The sequence below is a fragment of the Manacus vitellinus genome, unplaced genomic scaffold (assembly GCF_001715985.3).
Source record: "Manacus vitellinus isolate BGI_N305 unplaced genomic scaffold, ASM171598v3 scaffold_100_pilon, whole genome shotgun sequence".
NCBI classification, from domain to species: domain Eukaryota; kingdom Metazoa; phylum Chordata; class Aves; order Passeriformes; family Pipridae; genus Manacus; species Manacus vitellinus.
In genome coordinates this window covers 286,517-299,738 of record NW_021938794.1, presented here as the reverse complement: position 1 = coordinate 299,738, position 13,222 = coordinate 286,517, and the positions used below count along the sequence as shown (strand labels likewise).

Genomic DNA, 13,222 nt, shown 5'->3' with positions numbered 1-13,222 from the left:
CAAAGGAAAAAAGCAACACCTCCCTCCCTGCGTTTTGTTTGCATGTTCTGAACCAGAGCAGGATTTAGGATATTTACTGGTAAATTGAGAACCAGAACAGGCTTTCCTGGAGGCCCTGAGCCTGTTGCAAAGTCTGCATTTCAGCAGGCTGGGAGGCTTAACATAAAAAAAATACGGTTTTAGTGATTCATTTACAGTAACTCCTGATGAAATCGAGTCTGCTTGAGGCAGGGAGGAAGTACAGGAGTTAGTCATGCAAACAGCCTGCTCAGAGCACTTTATACAACAGCAAACCCAGCTGGACTTATGTGGAGAGATAAACACCCCATATATCTCCTGGAGATAACCTTGGCCTGCAGATCATCACTTCTAAGAAAAGGTGTGTCTTGGTGGCTGAACTTCACCCTTCATTTGAGATGCCTGGGCATGGTGTTGAGAGCTGTGAATAGTTGTTGTAACGAAAAGACCACAGTGGCTGAAAAAGGCAAGTTCCTCAAATAGTGACATTTAGAGAGAATCAGAATCAGGGAAGCTTTGGGTTGAGAGGGACTTCAAAGCCCATCCAGTGCCACCCCTGCCATGGGCAGGGACACCTTCCACCAGCCCAGGTTGCTCCAAGCCCCGTCCAACCTNGGGCTTGGAGCAACCTGGGCTGGTGGAAGGTGCCCCTGCCAATGGCAGGGGGTGGCACTGGCTGGGCCTTAAAACCCCTTCCAGCCCAACCATTCCATGATTCCCTGACTCCTGTTGTTGCTGCATCTAAGGAAGACAGTGCAGCAGCCTGGCAGAAGGTGATGCTGTGTTGGACATAATGCTCTTTAAAAGGTCCCTTCCCACTCAAGCTATTCCATGATTCCCTGAAGGCCCAGGAGTGCCTCCCCTCCCCACAGCCCCTCAGCAGGGAGTGCTGCTCCCACACTCGGCACAGATAACGAGTCCTGTCAGTCTGATCACCAACATTCTCTCTTCCCTCAGCTGACAAAGCCAGGGCTGAAAAGATTCTGTTTCCTCTGTGACTCCTCACGCTGCAAACTTTGGGACTCTCAAAGGTTCCCCGTGTTCCTCACTGGCACAGATGACATGAGTCCCATCCTGTCCCTGCTCATTAATTTTTCAGGCAGCAGAGAAAAGACACGAGCGCAGCTCAGAAGTGTAAATAACCCCCACCGTGGGCTGGGCTGGGCTTTGATGTGTCCTTGTTTGCAGATGAGACTGTTTATTTTTAACTGCTCTACTTACAGGTTAGTAAGGCAGCAGAATAAATGCGTTTTGGGAGTGAGGTGCCTGGCAGTGCTGCCTGGGATTGGGAAAGCTGGATAACGAATGGGCTCACTAATTTTTCTCCATCTGTCAGAAGGGTTTCAGAGTTTGGGTGATATTTTACCTTGTCAGCTTGGGCTGCGTGGCAATGCTGAGACAAGTCCACACAGGAGGCTCTGCTCTAGTCCCTGCAGCCCAAAGGATCTTAAAATATTCTTCATAAATTCAAAGTTCAGTTTGCTCATTACTGGGAGGATGGTCCAAATCCAATTTTTAAGTGCTTTCATGCTGACAGAAATGGTGGTGAGAGATTTTCAGTGCTCCAACAGTTCTTTCAGAATGTGTTTAAAATTTTTATGGCAGTTTTTTAATGAAAATTTTTTAAAGAAAATTAAAACTTTCTGATCTTTTAAGTGCTGAAATTTAGGACAGGCTTTTATTAGGCAGCAAGTTAGAGTGTGGGGAGCCCTGATGACAGGTTATTTGGTAGTAAATACAGTAGTTACCCCAAAATACATCCTGGCAAAAAAGAGGGGAAATGATTGTCAAGGTCCCTATTAGTGCTCTAATGAGACTTTACAATCCTGATTCCTGCAAGGAATTGCACATTAACACAAAGGAGTAATTTTCACTGAAATATTGGACTGTCATTTCAGGGAACTGAAATGGTTCCTTCCCTTACTGGGAGGCTGAAGCTTGGAAAAGGATCTCATGAATTGTTTATATGCACAATATTGGGACTCTGTAAGAAAATTCACCAGAACTCCTGCACTGTCCAGGAGACTACTGGGAAATAGTCCAGTGTTCTGCTCTCACTCCAGTCTCTCTAGTTTCTTAAAGGCTACACCATAATATTGCCATTTCCAAGGCAGCACTGGAAAGAATAATTTCTGTGTGATAAAGAGACTTCTCTGGGCTGCAGGGACCCTGTGGGTGCTGACACCCATGAAGCTGAGAGGGAAATGCTTTGGGCTGTGTTTGTGAAGCTGTGAAACCAAGATGTTACCTGGGGATGTCCCTCGTGCTAAACATGGCCCAAAGTCACCAGAATCACGGGACAGGATGGACAAACTGGAGCTTTTTGTCCACTGGGAGTTTCTAATCCACCACTGGGCTCAGTTTCCTGGGACTGCCTTTCAGTCTGGGGTCTTGGTTTGCTAATGGGACATCTGAGATGTGGGACAGGTTGTCATGGAGCTGTGCCAGGGCAGGCTCAGGTTGGATCTCAGGGAAAGGTCCTTCCCCCAGAGGGTGGTTGGCAATGACCAGGCTCCCCAGGGCAGTGGGCACGGCCCCAAGGCTGCCAGAGCTCCAGGAGGGTTTGGATGATCCTCTGGGCACAGGGTGGGATTATTGGGGTGTCTGTGCAGGGCCAGGGGTTGGACTGGATGATCTTTAGAGGTCTCTTCCAGCTCAGGGAACTTTATGATTCTGTGATCTGCCACCAAAGCCCTCCAGACTCTCCTTTCAGGGTGTCTTGGGGCCCAGCACCTCATTTTGGCTCATGATCTCCCTGGGAATCCCAATTTTATGGTGCCTCATCCACGTGCTCAGAGTGTGCCTGATCCATGCCAGTGGATCCAGAAAGGTTGAAGAGGAGCAAAAGAGAAGAGGGAAAGCACATTTATTCTCTCTCTTTGTTCCCAGCCCTGGGCATTTTGGGCTCATCTGTGAAAAGATGCATTGAAATCCCCACTCAGCCTGATCAAGACCATGGATTTCAACCGTGGCTTCTCCCTGGTGGGGAAACCTGAGCCCACGGCCCTCCTGGGGTGGGCAGTGTGAGCTGCAGTGGCCCTGCATCGATCCCAGGAACTCAGCCCAGCCCCTCTCCTCGGCTTTCCCGGGCTCTGCTGGTCCCTGCTGTGTGGAAGCGCTGCCCAGCCTGGGCAGGGAGGTGGAGCCCACAATTCCAGGACATGGGAATGTGCCTGGGGCTAAACCTCCCCCTTCCTGTGCTTTACATCCTCCCTGGTCCTTCTGAGACGGGGGCAGACCCTTCCCTCGTGGTGTAACACTCAACAAACCGGGGAAAGGAAATGGGGGCAGTTGGGGTGGACAGCCGGGAGTTCTGAGCCATTCCCTGCCGTGTTCCCGGTAGGATATGGTGCATCCAGGGGCCCAGCAGAGCTGTGCCAGTCTCCCCACCCTGCCCAAGCCGTCGCCAGGGCCCCTGGTGTTACCTTTGTCCAGGACGGGCCCGAAGATGGCCAGGCTGTCGTCGATGGTGGTGCAGTTCCAGCGGCGGCCGCGGAACTGGTGCTGGCACTCCTGGATGCCCAACTTCACCCCCTCGGCCACGCTGGGCATGATCTCGATGTAGTTGCGGCAGAAGCGGAGCTGCTTCGGGACCAGGCCCGGGATGGAGCCGCAGAGGATGGGCTGGGACCCCAGGGAGCTGTACTGCTGCCCCAGGGCGAGGGACCTGCGGGGGACAGGACAGGGTGAGGGCTGGGCAGCTGCTGCCACTGATGGGCCTGCCCCCCCAGCACCCCTAGGGGGAATTTGGTGAGCCAAAGGGAGCCAACGGTTCAAAAAAGTACTGAAAAATGAGTGTTTCCTGAGGAAACAAGACTTTCTACTACTGGTCCCACTGGTGTGAAAAGGGCTTTGACACCCGGGGACACCCTGGTCCTTGGTGGGCACAGAGGGAGGACTCGGCTCTCTGGAGCCATTCCAGGTATTCCAAAGTGTCTGAGACCTCCCCAGGGGGCTGGAGGATCTGACAGGACCTGCAAGGGGCTGGATCTGGGGAAGCAACACCTGGAGGCTCAGGAATACCCTGAGGAGTCTCAGCTGTGAGGAGACACCAACTGAGAGCTGCTGAATCGTGGCCAAGGTGGGGAGTGTCCTGTCCCAGGCCAAGTTCATCAGCAGAGGGACCAGCATTCCTGGAGAGGGGCTGCTCGGGGTCAGAGGTGTCAGAGCCACGTGTCCCAGGTTGGCCTGTGCAGGTGATCCCAGCAGACCCTGAGCCACCCCAGTCCCACCTGGATGGATCCCAGTCTCCAGCAGCAGCTGAGTGGGGCAGATGTGCTGGGAAGGGCAGAGCTGAAAGGATCTTTTCCTACCAGTCCAAGGACCTGGCAACGGCTCAGCATTAAATATGTGGGTCAAATTGCTTATTTGGCCAGAAATTGTCACTGAAGGGTGAAAATGTATTTTTTTTAGAGAAGCCCTGAGACATTACTGTTTCACACAAACAGGGACAGTCCCACAGCTGCTGCTCAGGCTCCAGCCCAGCCTGGGGTGTCCCTGCAGAACGTGGGGAGACGTGAGAGGGAGCAGCAGTTCTGTGCCAGCAGGAACTCAGAGCAGAGACCTCACAGTGCAGGTGCCAGTGTGGGCAAATATGAGTTTTGACTCATTACACTCTCAGGCACAGGGTGGGATTGCTGGGGTGTCCTGTGCAGAGCCAGGAGTTGGAATCCGTGATCCTTGGGGCCCCTCCCAACTCAGATTTTATTTTTTTTTTGGATTCTGTTTCTGTTGTCCTGGGAGTCCACAGGACTCAAGGTGGGGTCCCACCAGTGCTGAGGAGAAGGGAAGGATCTCCTCTCTCTACCTGCTGTCAGTGCTGCTCCTTGGGCAGCCCTGATGACTGTCTTTACCATTTCACATTCAAATCCTGGTCCTCCAGCACCCCCAGGTCTGGCTGTGCAGCTGGTTGGCCCCCAGCCCTCACAGGTGCAGGGGGTTGTTGCTCCCCAGGTTATTTTCCCCATCTCCCCTGCTTGGGGTGCAGCACATTCCTGTCTGCCCATCGAAGCACCTTCAAACAGCAGCTCTGGAGCATCACCCACCTCTCCCACCTCATTTGTTTCTCCCTCACACACCTGCCCACACCCGAGGGCTGTGTGTGAATGAATCAATCCTTTGTGGTCCTTAGTTAATCCAGGCTGGGAGAGCCCTCAGCAGGGCTTTGGCCCAACCTCCTGCTCAGAGCAGGGCCAGTTTCCAGGTTGGATGAGGTCCCTCAGGGCCTTGTCCTCCTACAGATTGAGCATCTCCAAGGACAGAGATGCCACTGCTTTATGAGACACATGGCTGGCTGTCCTTGTCCTGAGCTGCTCTCCCAGCCTGGAGGCTCAGGCTGGACACTGAGCTGGCCCCAAAGGGTCGATTTAACTGCCCACTAATGATTTGAATGTTGTAAAGGAAATCCCAGGGAGAGACATCTCTGCTGAAGACACTGAACAGGCAGACCCGACTCCCCCTGTGGCTGGGAAGCTCATGCCCCTAATCCCTGTGCCAGTGCTGCCTCCTGCCACAGCTCCTGCTCCCTGCTGCTCCTGCCCCTCTCTGCCCAGGACTTCATGCAGTATTTGGGCTCCATCTCCCCAGCCCTGGATGGGACACACGGAGAAGGGGCAGCCAGGTGTGGCTGGGAGGCAGCAGCACAAGGGGCAGTGCCCTGGGCCTGGTTCCCAGAGCTGTCCTGCACCTCCAGTGCCACCAGCTGGGACCTGAGGAGGGGGCTCAGCACTGCTGGGACGACGGGTCAGCCCCAGGGAACACCAACAACCTCAGCTCCACTCTCCACCCTGCGAGGCAGGGACACGTGGACAGGCAGGAGAACATCCTGCACATGGATGTTTAAGGTCCCTTCCAATCCAACCCATCCTGAGTTTCTGTGGTTCCCCACACCCCCCTCTCACAGACAGGCTCAGGGCTGACAGGATGCTTTGTCCTGCCTGGGTTTGCAGAGCTGTGAAGGGCAGGCCATGGCCAGTGCCAGGGTGTCCAGGATGTTCCTGCAGCAGCAGGTTCTCACAGGGGAGGTGGTTCTGGGGAATTCCAGGGAGGACTCTCCTCACATTCAACCCCAGACTTGGCCAAATCCCTTCTTTAAGCTCCTGAGCCAGCAGACTTTCCTGCTGGGAAGGCCTGACCAGGGACGTGCAGCCTGTTTTGGCCCATCTGTTGAGGCTGGAATTGTGATGTGCTGTGAGGCCCCTGGCAGGGTGGAGGCTGCTCTGGTTGCCCGTGGCCACACACCCAGCTCTGGAGGATTCCATGTGCTTTTGATGACCTGATCCAGGCTTTCTCATCTTTCCCTTTTCCTCCTCTTTTGCACAGTCTCCATCACTCCCAAGTGTTTGCTCCTCGTTTTTCTTGTTGATCTCACTGACAGCAGCTTCTTTCCAGTCATCACCTAATGCTTGGTTTTGTTCCCATGTCAGTGATTTCCCCACTGCTGATCCTTCTTAGACAGAAAAAGAAAACCTCATTCCTCTTGGCCCCTCATCCCCATTTCCCCAGGAGTCCTGGGAAGGCACAGGGGGCAGGTGCTGTGACTGAGGGGCTGCAGCTCCGGGGTCCTGTGGGCTGGTGGTTCCTCCACAGAGCAGCTGAGATGTGAAGATGAAACAAAATCTCTCTGACATCATATCTGGGATCCCAGGGACAAATATTGGCTCTAACACAAGGTGTTAAATCTAAAATCTAAATCACAGAGTGAAATCTAAATCACAAATTAAATCTAAATCACAGAATGAAATCTCAATAACAAGAGCTCGTGGAGAAGAAGGAAACACTTTAGGGAAGGAAGTGTCATGGGGTGAATTTGGGATAGGTGGAGGATAAGGATAACTTTTAAAGCACAAACACGACCCCGAGGCTGGGCCTGCAGGAGTGGCAGACCACACACTCCCCTGCCTTGCTCTCCATGCTCTCAGTGTCCCTCCTGCCTACCTGAGCCCGTGTTTCTCTGGCTCCCTTCACATCAAAGGGAAATCCTCATTTCATACCCCTTTCCACTGCCTCAGCTTTACCCCCAGAAGGTGACAGACCCTTTTTTCCAGCACCAACTCCAGGCCCAGTCCCTTTGCACACTCATAGGCAGGACCCATAAAATCCAGACAGCTCCACGTGGCTGAGAGACCCTTCATCTCCTCGTGGACACGTGTGAGGGGACAGATGGGCACATGAAGGTTGGCTGTGTGTGCTGTGGGAGTGCAGGGCACACTCAGGGACTGTGAGTGTTGATGGCAAACACACAGGAGATCCCTTTTCCTCTGCTTCATCCCTTCACTCTCAGGAGTCCTGACACTCTCAGACCAGTGACTCCTTTTGTTCCCACCTGATGGTGCCAGACTGGGCAGGGCCCTGGATCCAGCTGACTCTCTGTGGTTCCCATTGGTCTGGGATGGGGTTTTGAAGCCCTGGGAGTAAATTGTCTTGTGCAGATCCTCTTTCTGTAGCTACCAGTGGGTGCATCCTCTCACCCTTGAAGAGGTGACTCCTGTCCTCCTGTTGCCTCAGTGGGGAGGATGCTCTGCCCACCCTCCCACCTTCATCCTTCCTACAGAGCTGGCCAGAAAACTCATCTTCCAGTTGGGCCACTGGTTGGAAAGACACGTGGCAGCAAGAGAAATGAGACCCTGTAGTGTCTGGAAACAGCAGGATTTGGCCAGATTGGAACTGTACCCTAACATATGAAAAGCAGATTTTAGGGTGATCACCAAGAAAGGTTCCTGACAGTGAGCTCAAAAGCTGCTGGGACATTTATTCTTCCCTGTCTGCAGGAGACTGGAGGATGCTTGGAGCACTCAGGACTGGCCTCCACATGTGCCACAGGCTGCTCATCCCAGCTGGGTGTTCCCAGACAAACCCTGGTGAGAGGCTCCTCCGTGGAACAGGGGCTGGGAGCCCTCCCTGAGGGGATGTCCTGGCAGGAAAGCAGCTCCGTGGGGAGAGGTTTGTCCATCCTCTGCTGTGTGTGCAGGGCATGGTGAGGTCTGACTTTGGGGTTTGCTCACATGTGTTTCCTATTCCAGTTTCATGATTAAAAAAAAGGAAGCAAAGGACCCAGAGGGGACCAGATTCCTGAGGAACAACTTGGTGGTGTCACCCCTTTCTCTTTCTTCTGCAATCCCATGAACCTGTCGCTGTCTTTCATGAGTCCTGGGAGCCCTGGGAGTCCTGGAGGTGGACAGGAAGCTGCCTCAGCCCTGGACAAGGTCGACCTTTGAGTGCAGACTGTGCTCAGCCCCCCGTGAGCTCCCAAGTGGGGCAGCACCTGGGGCTGCCTGAGGTCAGTGCTGCTGCTTTTTGCTCAAAATGCAGGGAGAACATTCCTGGGATGTGCTGCTGAGGGAATCTTTTCCAGCTCTGAACTCAGCAGCTGAAAGCAGATCCTCCTCCCTTTGTCTCAGCAGCACTTAAATAACGATTGCTCTTCCCAAATGCCTCGAAGGCCACGGCCAGAAACACTCCCTGAGAGCTCCAAGGAATGATGGAAATGAAGCTCTTTGAAATCATGATCATGGAATCCCAGAATGGTTTGGGTGGGAAGGGACCTTAAAGCCCACCCAGTCCCACCCCCTGCCTTGGGCAGGGGCACCTTCCACTATCCCAGGTTGCTCCAACCTGGCCTTGGACACTTCCAGGGCTGGGGCAGCCACAGCTTCTCTGGACAAGAGGTTTTTCCTCCCCCAGCAGCTCAGGTCACTGCAGCACAGGGTTACAAGGCAAACACTGCCCTGCTCATGCTCTCTAATGTTGTGTCAATGCCCTGGATCGATCCCTGAGGTTTTTCCAATGCTCTGGGAAAGCTGTGAACCAGCAGGAGAAAACCAGCTCACAGTTCAGACCTTGTTTGCCACCTGCTGCCTTCGAGAAAACCTGTCTCTGCCTGTTTTCATTGCACAGTTTTTAGAGGTATTTGTTGTTTTCCAATTCTGGTCCATGTTCTGCTTCAAACAGGCCATTGTACCAGTGGCCTCCTGTTGTCTGAGCTCTGCCTGGCCCAGGGGGGAGCAGCACTTCCATGTTCTCTGTATTTAGTGCTGTACAAGCCCTTCCCAGCTCCCACCAGCTCTGCCTTTCCCCTTCCCAGCAGAGGCCCCATCCCACACTTGCTTTCCAGGTAATTAAAGGGCAAATTTACCCTGAGCATCAGTGTGGGGGGAGCACAAACCTTCCAGGAGAGCCAGACCCTGCTCAGTTTGTTGGGCCCTGTTGGTTTGTCCACCCCAGCTGTGCTCACAGGGCTTCCACCACATGACAGATGTTCATTTGAATCCCAAGTCAAAACATGCAATATAAATGCACATCACAGGCTGGGAAGTGCCAGGTCCTGACTGAACATGGAGAACAGAGAGAACGTGACAGGATTCAAACTGCAGTTTGAGGGACTGGATGGCAGCTCTGCTGACTGAGCCTTCACTCAGGAATCACCCACTGTTTAATCTCAGCCCAACGTGTCCAGAGTGTTGAGCTTTTCCACAGAGGGGACACTTTTTCCCGGGTCTGAGATATCACCATCACCACAGACTCCCCACCAAACTCTGCAGTCCTTGGGGGGCCAATAAAACAGACAGTTTTTAAATAGGAGGCTCAGCTGCCTGAGCATTGGAGGCTGATCCTCCAGCCAGGGATGAGTCCCACAGGCAGGAGAGGCACGTGGGGGTTTCATGTTTATCTGCCCTGGAAAGTCTCTGTGGACTCTCCACACCAGTGATGTGACCTCTTGAACAAGAGCTTTGTTTCCAGCTGATGTGTTTGAAGATGCCTTCATTAAATAGTGTGCATGAATTGCATGATGTGCCCAACATTCACCAGCCCACAAGGCCACGTTCTGTCCAACTACAGTTCTCCCTTAATTCAGTCACACCTGAAGGCTGGAAACCTCTTAAACCCTTCACAAAGGCAAGAGTTGACCCAGGAATCCCTCTCAGACCTGTGGCTGCTGGGAAATAGCTTAAGCATCACTCTGAGAGCTCTCCCAGAAGGGCAGCTCAGGGGGTTTAAACTCCTCCATTCCTCTATGTGAAGTCCTGGGTGATTTTTGTTTCTTGTCCATGCACACAGTGGTTCCCCTCTGGTGCCACAGAGAGACATTCCCAGTGGCGGGGCTGTGCCCCATGGGAGGATCTTGACAAGACCAGGAATGGTCAGCCTGTTGTCCAGGGGCACAAGCTGGTCAGAAATTTGGCAACTTGCTCCATTTGCAGAGAGATGTTGGTTATTTCCAGGAGGAATCAAGGAATCTCACAAATGAGATGATCCTCTGACCAGAAAACAAGGGTTGGACACTTGTGCCCTGTCTGCAGTCCCAGAGGAGGGGAGAGGTGCCTTTAATGCTTTTACTCTGAGGTAGCAGAAAGAGGAGGTCCCAGGCCTTGCTAAAGCATGAATACTCCAAGGAGATGCCGAAGAGGAGCAGCTCCAGGGCTGAGGAATCGGAGGAAGAGGCTGGGGGTGTTTTATTTCAGCCTCCAATCAACACTGACGTTGAAGTAGCCACTGAAACACATCCCTGGCTAAATCTGCTTTAATTCAAATGAAAAGCCCCATATCTGCACACTGAGGAAATTGTTCCTAGTAAACCCAGGATTATTTTCACGTTGGCTGGATCCCAAAGGCTCTGCTTACTCCAGAGGGGTGATCCCATGTCCCTGGGACCTGTCCCTGTCCTGTACTGCAGGGGCAGAGGCAGCAGAGCTCAGCAAAGCCACCCTTCCAGGGAATGGTGCCCCACCAAAGGCACCCCTGGGGGTGGGCAGTGGGTCAGGGGCCTCTCAAAGCAGGGCAGTGTGTGACTGTCACTCAGGGAGGGATTTGAATCCCTGTGGGTTGGGAGTGAGTTGGTGCTGCAGGGGCAGTGGTTGATCCACTCTGGTGTCACTCCTGGCCTTGCTGGGAGTGCTTTCCACCCTCCCCATCCACTCTGCTGGCTGGAAATGAAGCATCTCCTGCAAGAGGGGGAGGGGTTGGGAGCTGCCAGCTCTGAAGAGCTTTCAAACCACAGAGAGCCACCAGTGCCTTGTCATCTGCTGGGGGTCGGGGGAAAGCAGGGCTGGGAGAGGCCCTGGGCTGCAGGACACCAGCTCCAGCCCTGGGATCTGCTGACAGGGACAGAGGAGGATGGAGGGAAGGATGGATGGATGGAGGGAGGGATGGACTGAGGGATGGAGGGATGGATAGAAGGATGGAGAAAAGGACAGAAGGATAGAGGGAAGGATGGATGGATGGAAGGATGAATGGAGGGATGGATGGATGGGTGGGTGGATGGATGAAAGGATGAATGGAGGGATGGATGGATGGGTGGATGGAGGGATGGATGAAAGGATGAGTGGAGGGATGGATGGATGGAGGGAGGGAGGGATGGACAGGCTGTAGACAGGATGGCAGGGCATGGATTACTTTGAACTCTGAATGTTTAATCCCAGGGAGACATGAATGGAAAAGGAGTGCAGGGATATGGGAAGGCAAAGCCAGAGCAGGGAATAAGCAGGGTGAGGCTCATGGAAGCACCATGGTGAGTGCTGGGAGGAGGCTGCCCTGCTCAGTGTGTTTATTATATTTATATTATAGATGGGAATATTAACCATCATTTTATGTATTTCTCATTCTGCTGTGTCAATCATTTAAAAAAGTGCCAAAGGACACCCAACAACAACAGAGCAAGTCCCCGAAAGAGGAGCCTCCCTCCTAAAAATGAGCATCCCTCCTAAAAATGAGCATCCCTCCTAAAGGGGATTTTTTTTTGTGCTTTACTTCTTCTTCCTCCCCTCTAAAAACTGTTACAATTGTCAGTGGGATGGGGTTTCCCTCATTCCTTTTAAAAGGTGCATCCAGACTCTGCAGGTTTAATGAAGTTTAGGGGCTTAAAGGGGTGCAGGGGAGAGGCATCGCTCAGACCCCAGCCATTAATTCAGGGCTTGCATCATCAGGTTGTTTCTTGACTGAAAGCAGGAGTAACACATGGATGGTGGGGGCAGTTTTTTCCTGTGTCTGAACCCCAGATGTGTTTTCTTCAACCTCCCAGTGCCCAGCCAAACAATCAGTGTCACTTTTCCATCTCAGGGCTGAGTTTCGCTGCCCATCAGTGCTGCTCCCATGGCAGGAGGGTGTTAGACCCCAGAGCCTGTCTGTGGGCTGAGTCTCTCACTCCATCAGTCCCAGGGAGCTCCAGCAGCCCCAGGCTGAGCCCTCGTGCTGAGCAGCCACAGGACCCTCCTGCTGTGAGCACGTTTGGGGTGGGATGAGCACAGGGCACGTTTGGTGTCTGAGGGTGATGCCCCAGTGATGGGACAGCAATTGTGGGGCAGGACCAACTCCTTCTAAAGCTGCTTCCCAGCCTGCAGGGTTTGGGAACCAGGGGATTTCCCCACTGAAGACTGGTCTGCTCCACCTGTGAGGTTAAAACTTGCTCACATTCACGTCCCTCATGGGACACATTTTCCATGGGAAGAACTGATTTACTGCCCCTCCAAAATGTCCATCTAGACCACCTCCAAACCTGCCCCTTGGCAAGCACTGGCCCGTGTTACTCCTGGGAATGCTGGCCCATTCCCATGGGTCTGGCCTGAACAAGAGGTGCTGTGGGAACTCCTGTGCTTTGAAACAGGCCCAGGGGGAGGTCCCTGACTCCTCAGTGCCCAGGGAGCCCCTCCCTGCTGGGTTCCAGAGGAGGCAATGCCCTGAAATCCCTCTGAGCAGGTGCAGGGTGTGGCTGAGCCCTCCCTCAAAGACTCAGGGAGTTTTGGGGTACAGAAGAAGAAGAGCCAATGCAGAAAGGCAGATAAAGGTGAAAGCAAAGGGTGCTTTCATCACCATGGTGGAAAGGATCCAGCTCTTCCAGGGTTAAAAACCTCACATCTGCTGCTGTTTCTGATCCCACAACCTCTCCTGATTCACAGGTCTCCAAAATCAGGAGGTTTCCCTGCCAATGTGATGCTGCCCAAGAAGGCTGTGCCACCCTCCCCCTGGCTGTGCTGAGCAGTGCCCAGCGTGTCACCAAGATCTTCCTGCTCCACACAGCCCCAACCCTGCACCACCACCATGTTTGCTAAGCCTCTGAATAAATGAAGCTGATTTTTGGGAGGTCATTTGTTTCCTCTCACAAGGTTCACTCGCAGTGAAAGGGCTGAACGTGCCTCGTTTGGACCCAAATCCGTGGCTGCTCGTGGGGCTGTGTCAGTGTGGGGTCAGCACATGAAGGAGGGTCATTGTC

At 53.3% G+C, this 13,222-nt stretch overlaps 1 protein-coding gene across 1 annotated transcript in view; it reads right to left on the bottom strand.

Annotated features, from left to right (window-relative positions):
* WNT3 (Wnt family member 3) overlaps positions 1-13,222 on the bottom strand; it is a 43,614-nt gene that overhangs the window by 7,513 nt on the left and 22,879 nt on the right. Inside the window, exon 3 of the mRNA XM_008929331.2 lies at positions 3,444-3,685. Coding sequence (XP_008927579.2) covers positions 3,444-3,685 — 242 coding nt within the window. The remainder of the gene's footprint in view (positions 1-3,443; positions 3,686-13,222) is intronic.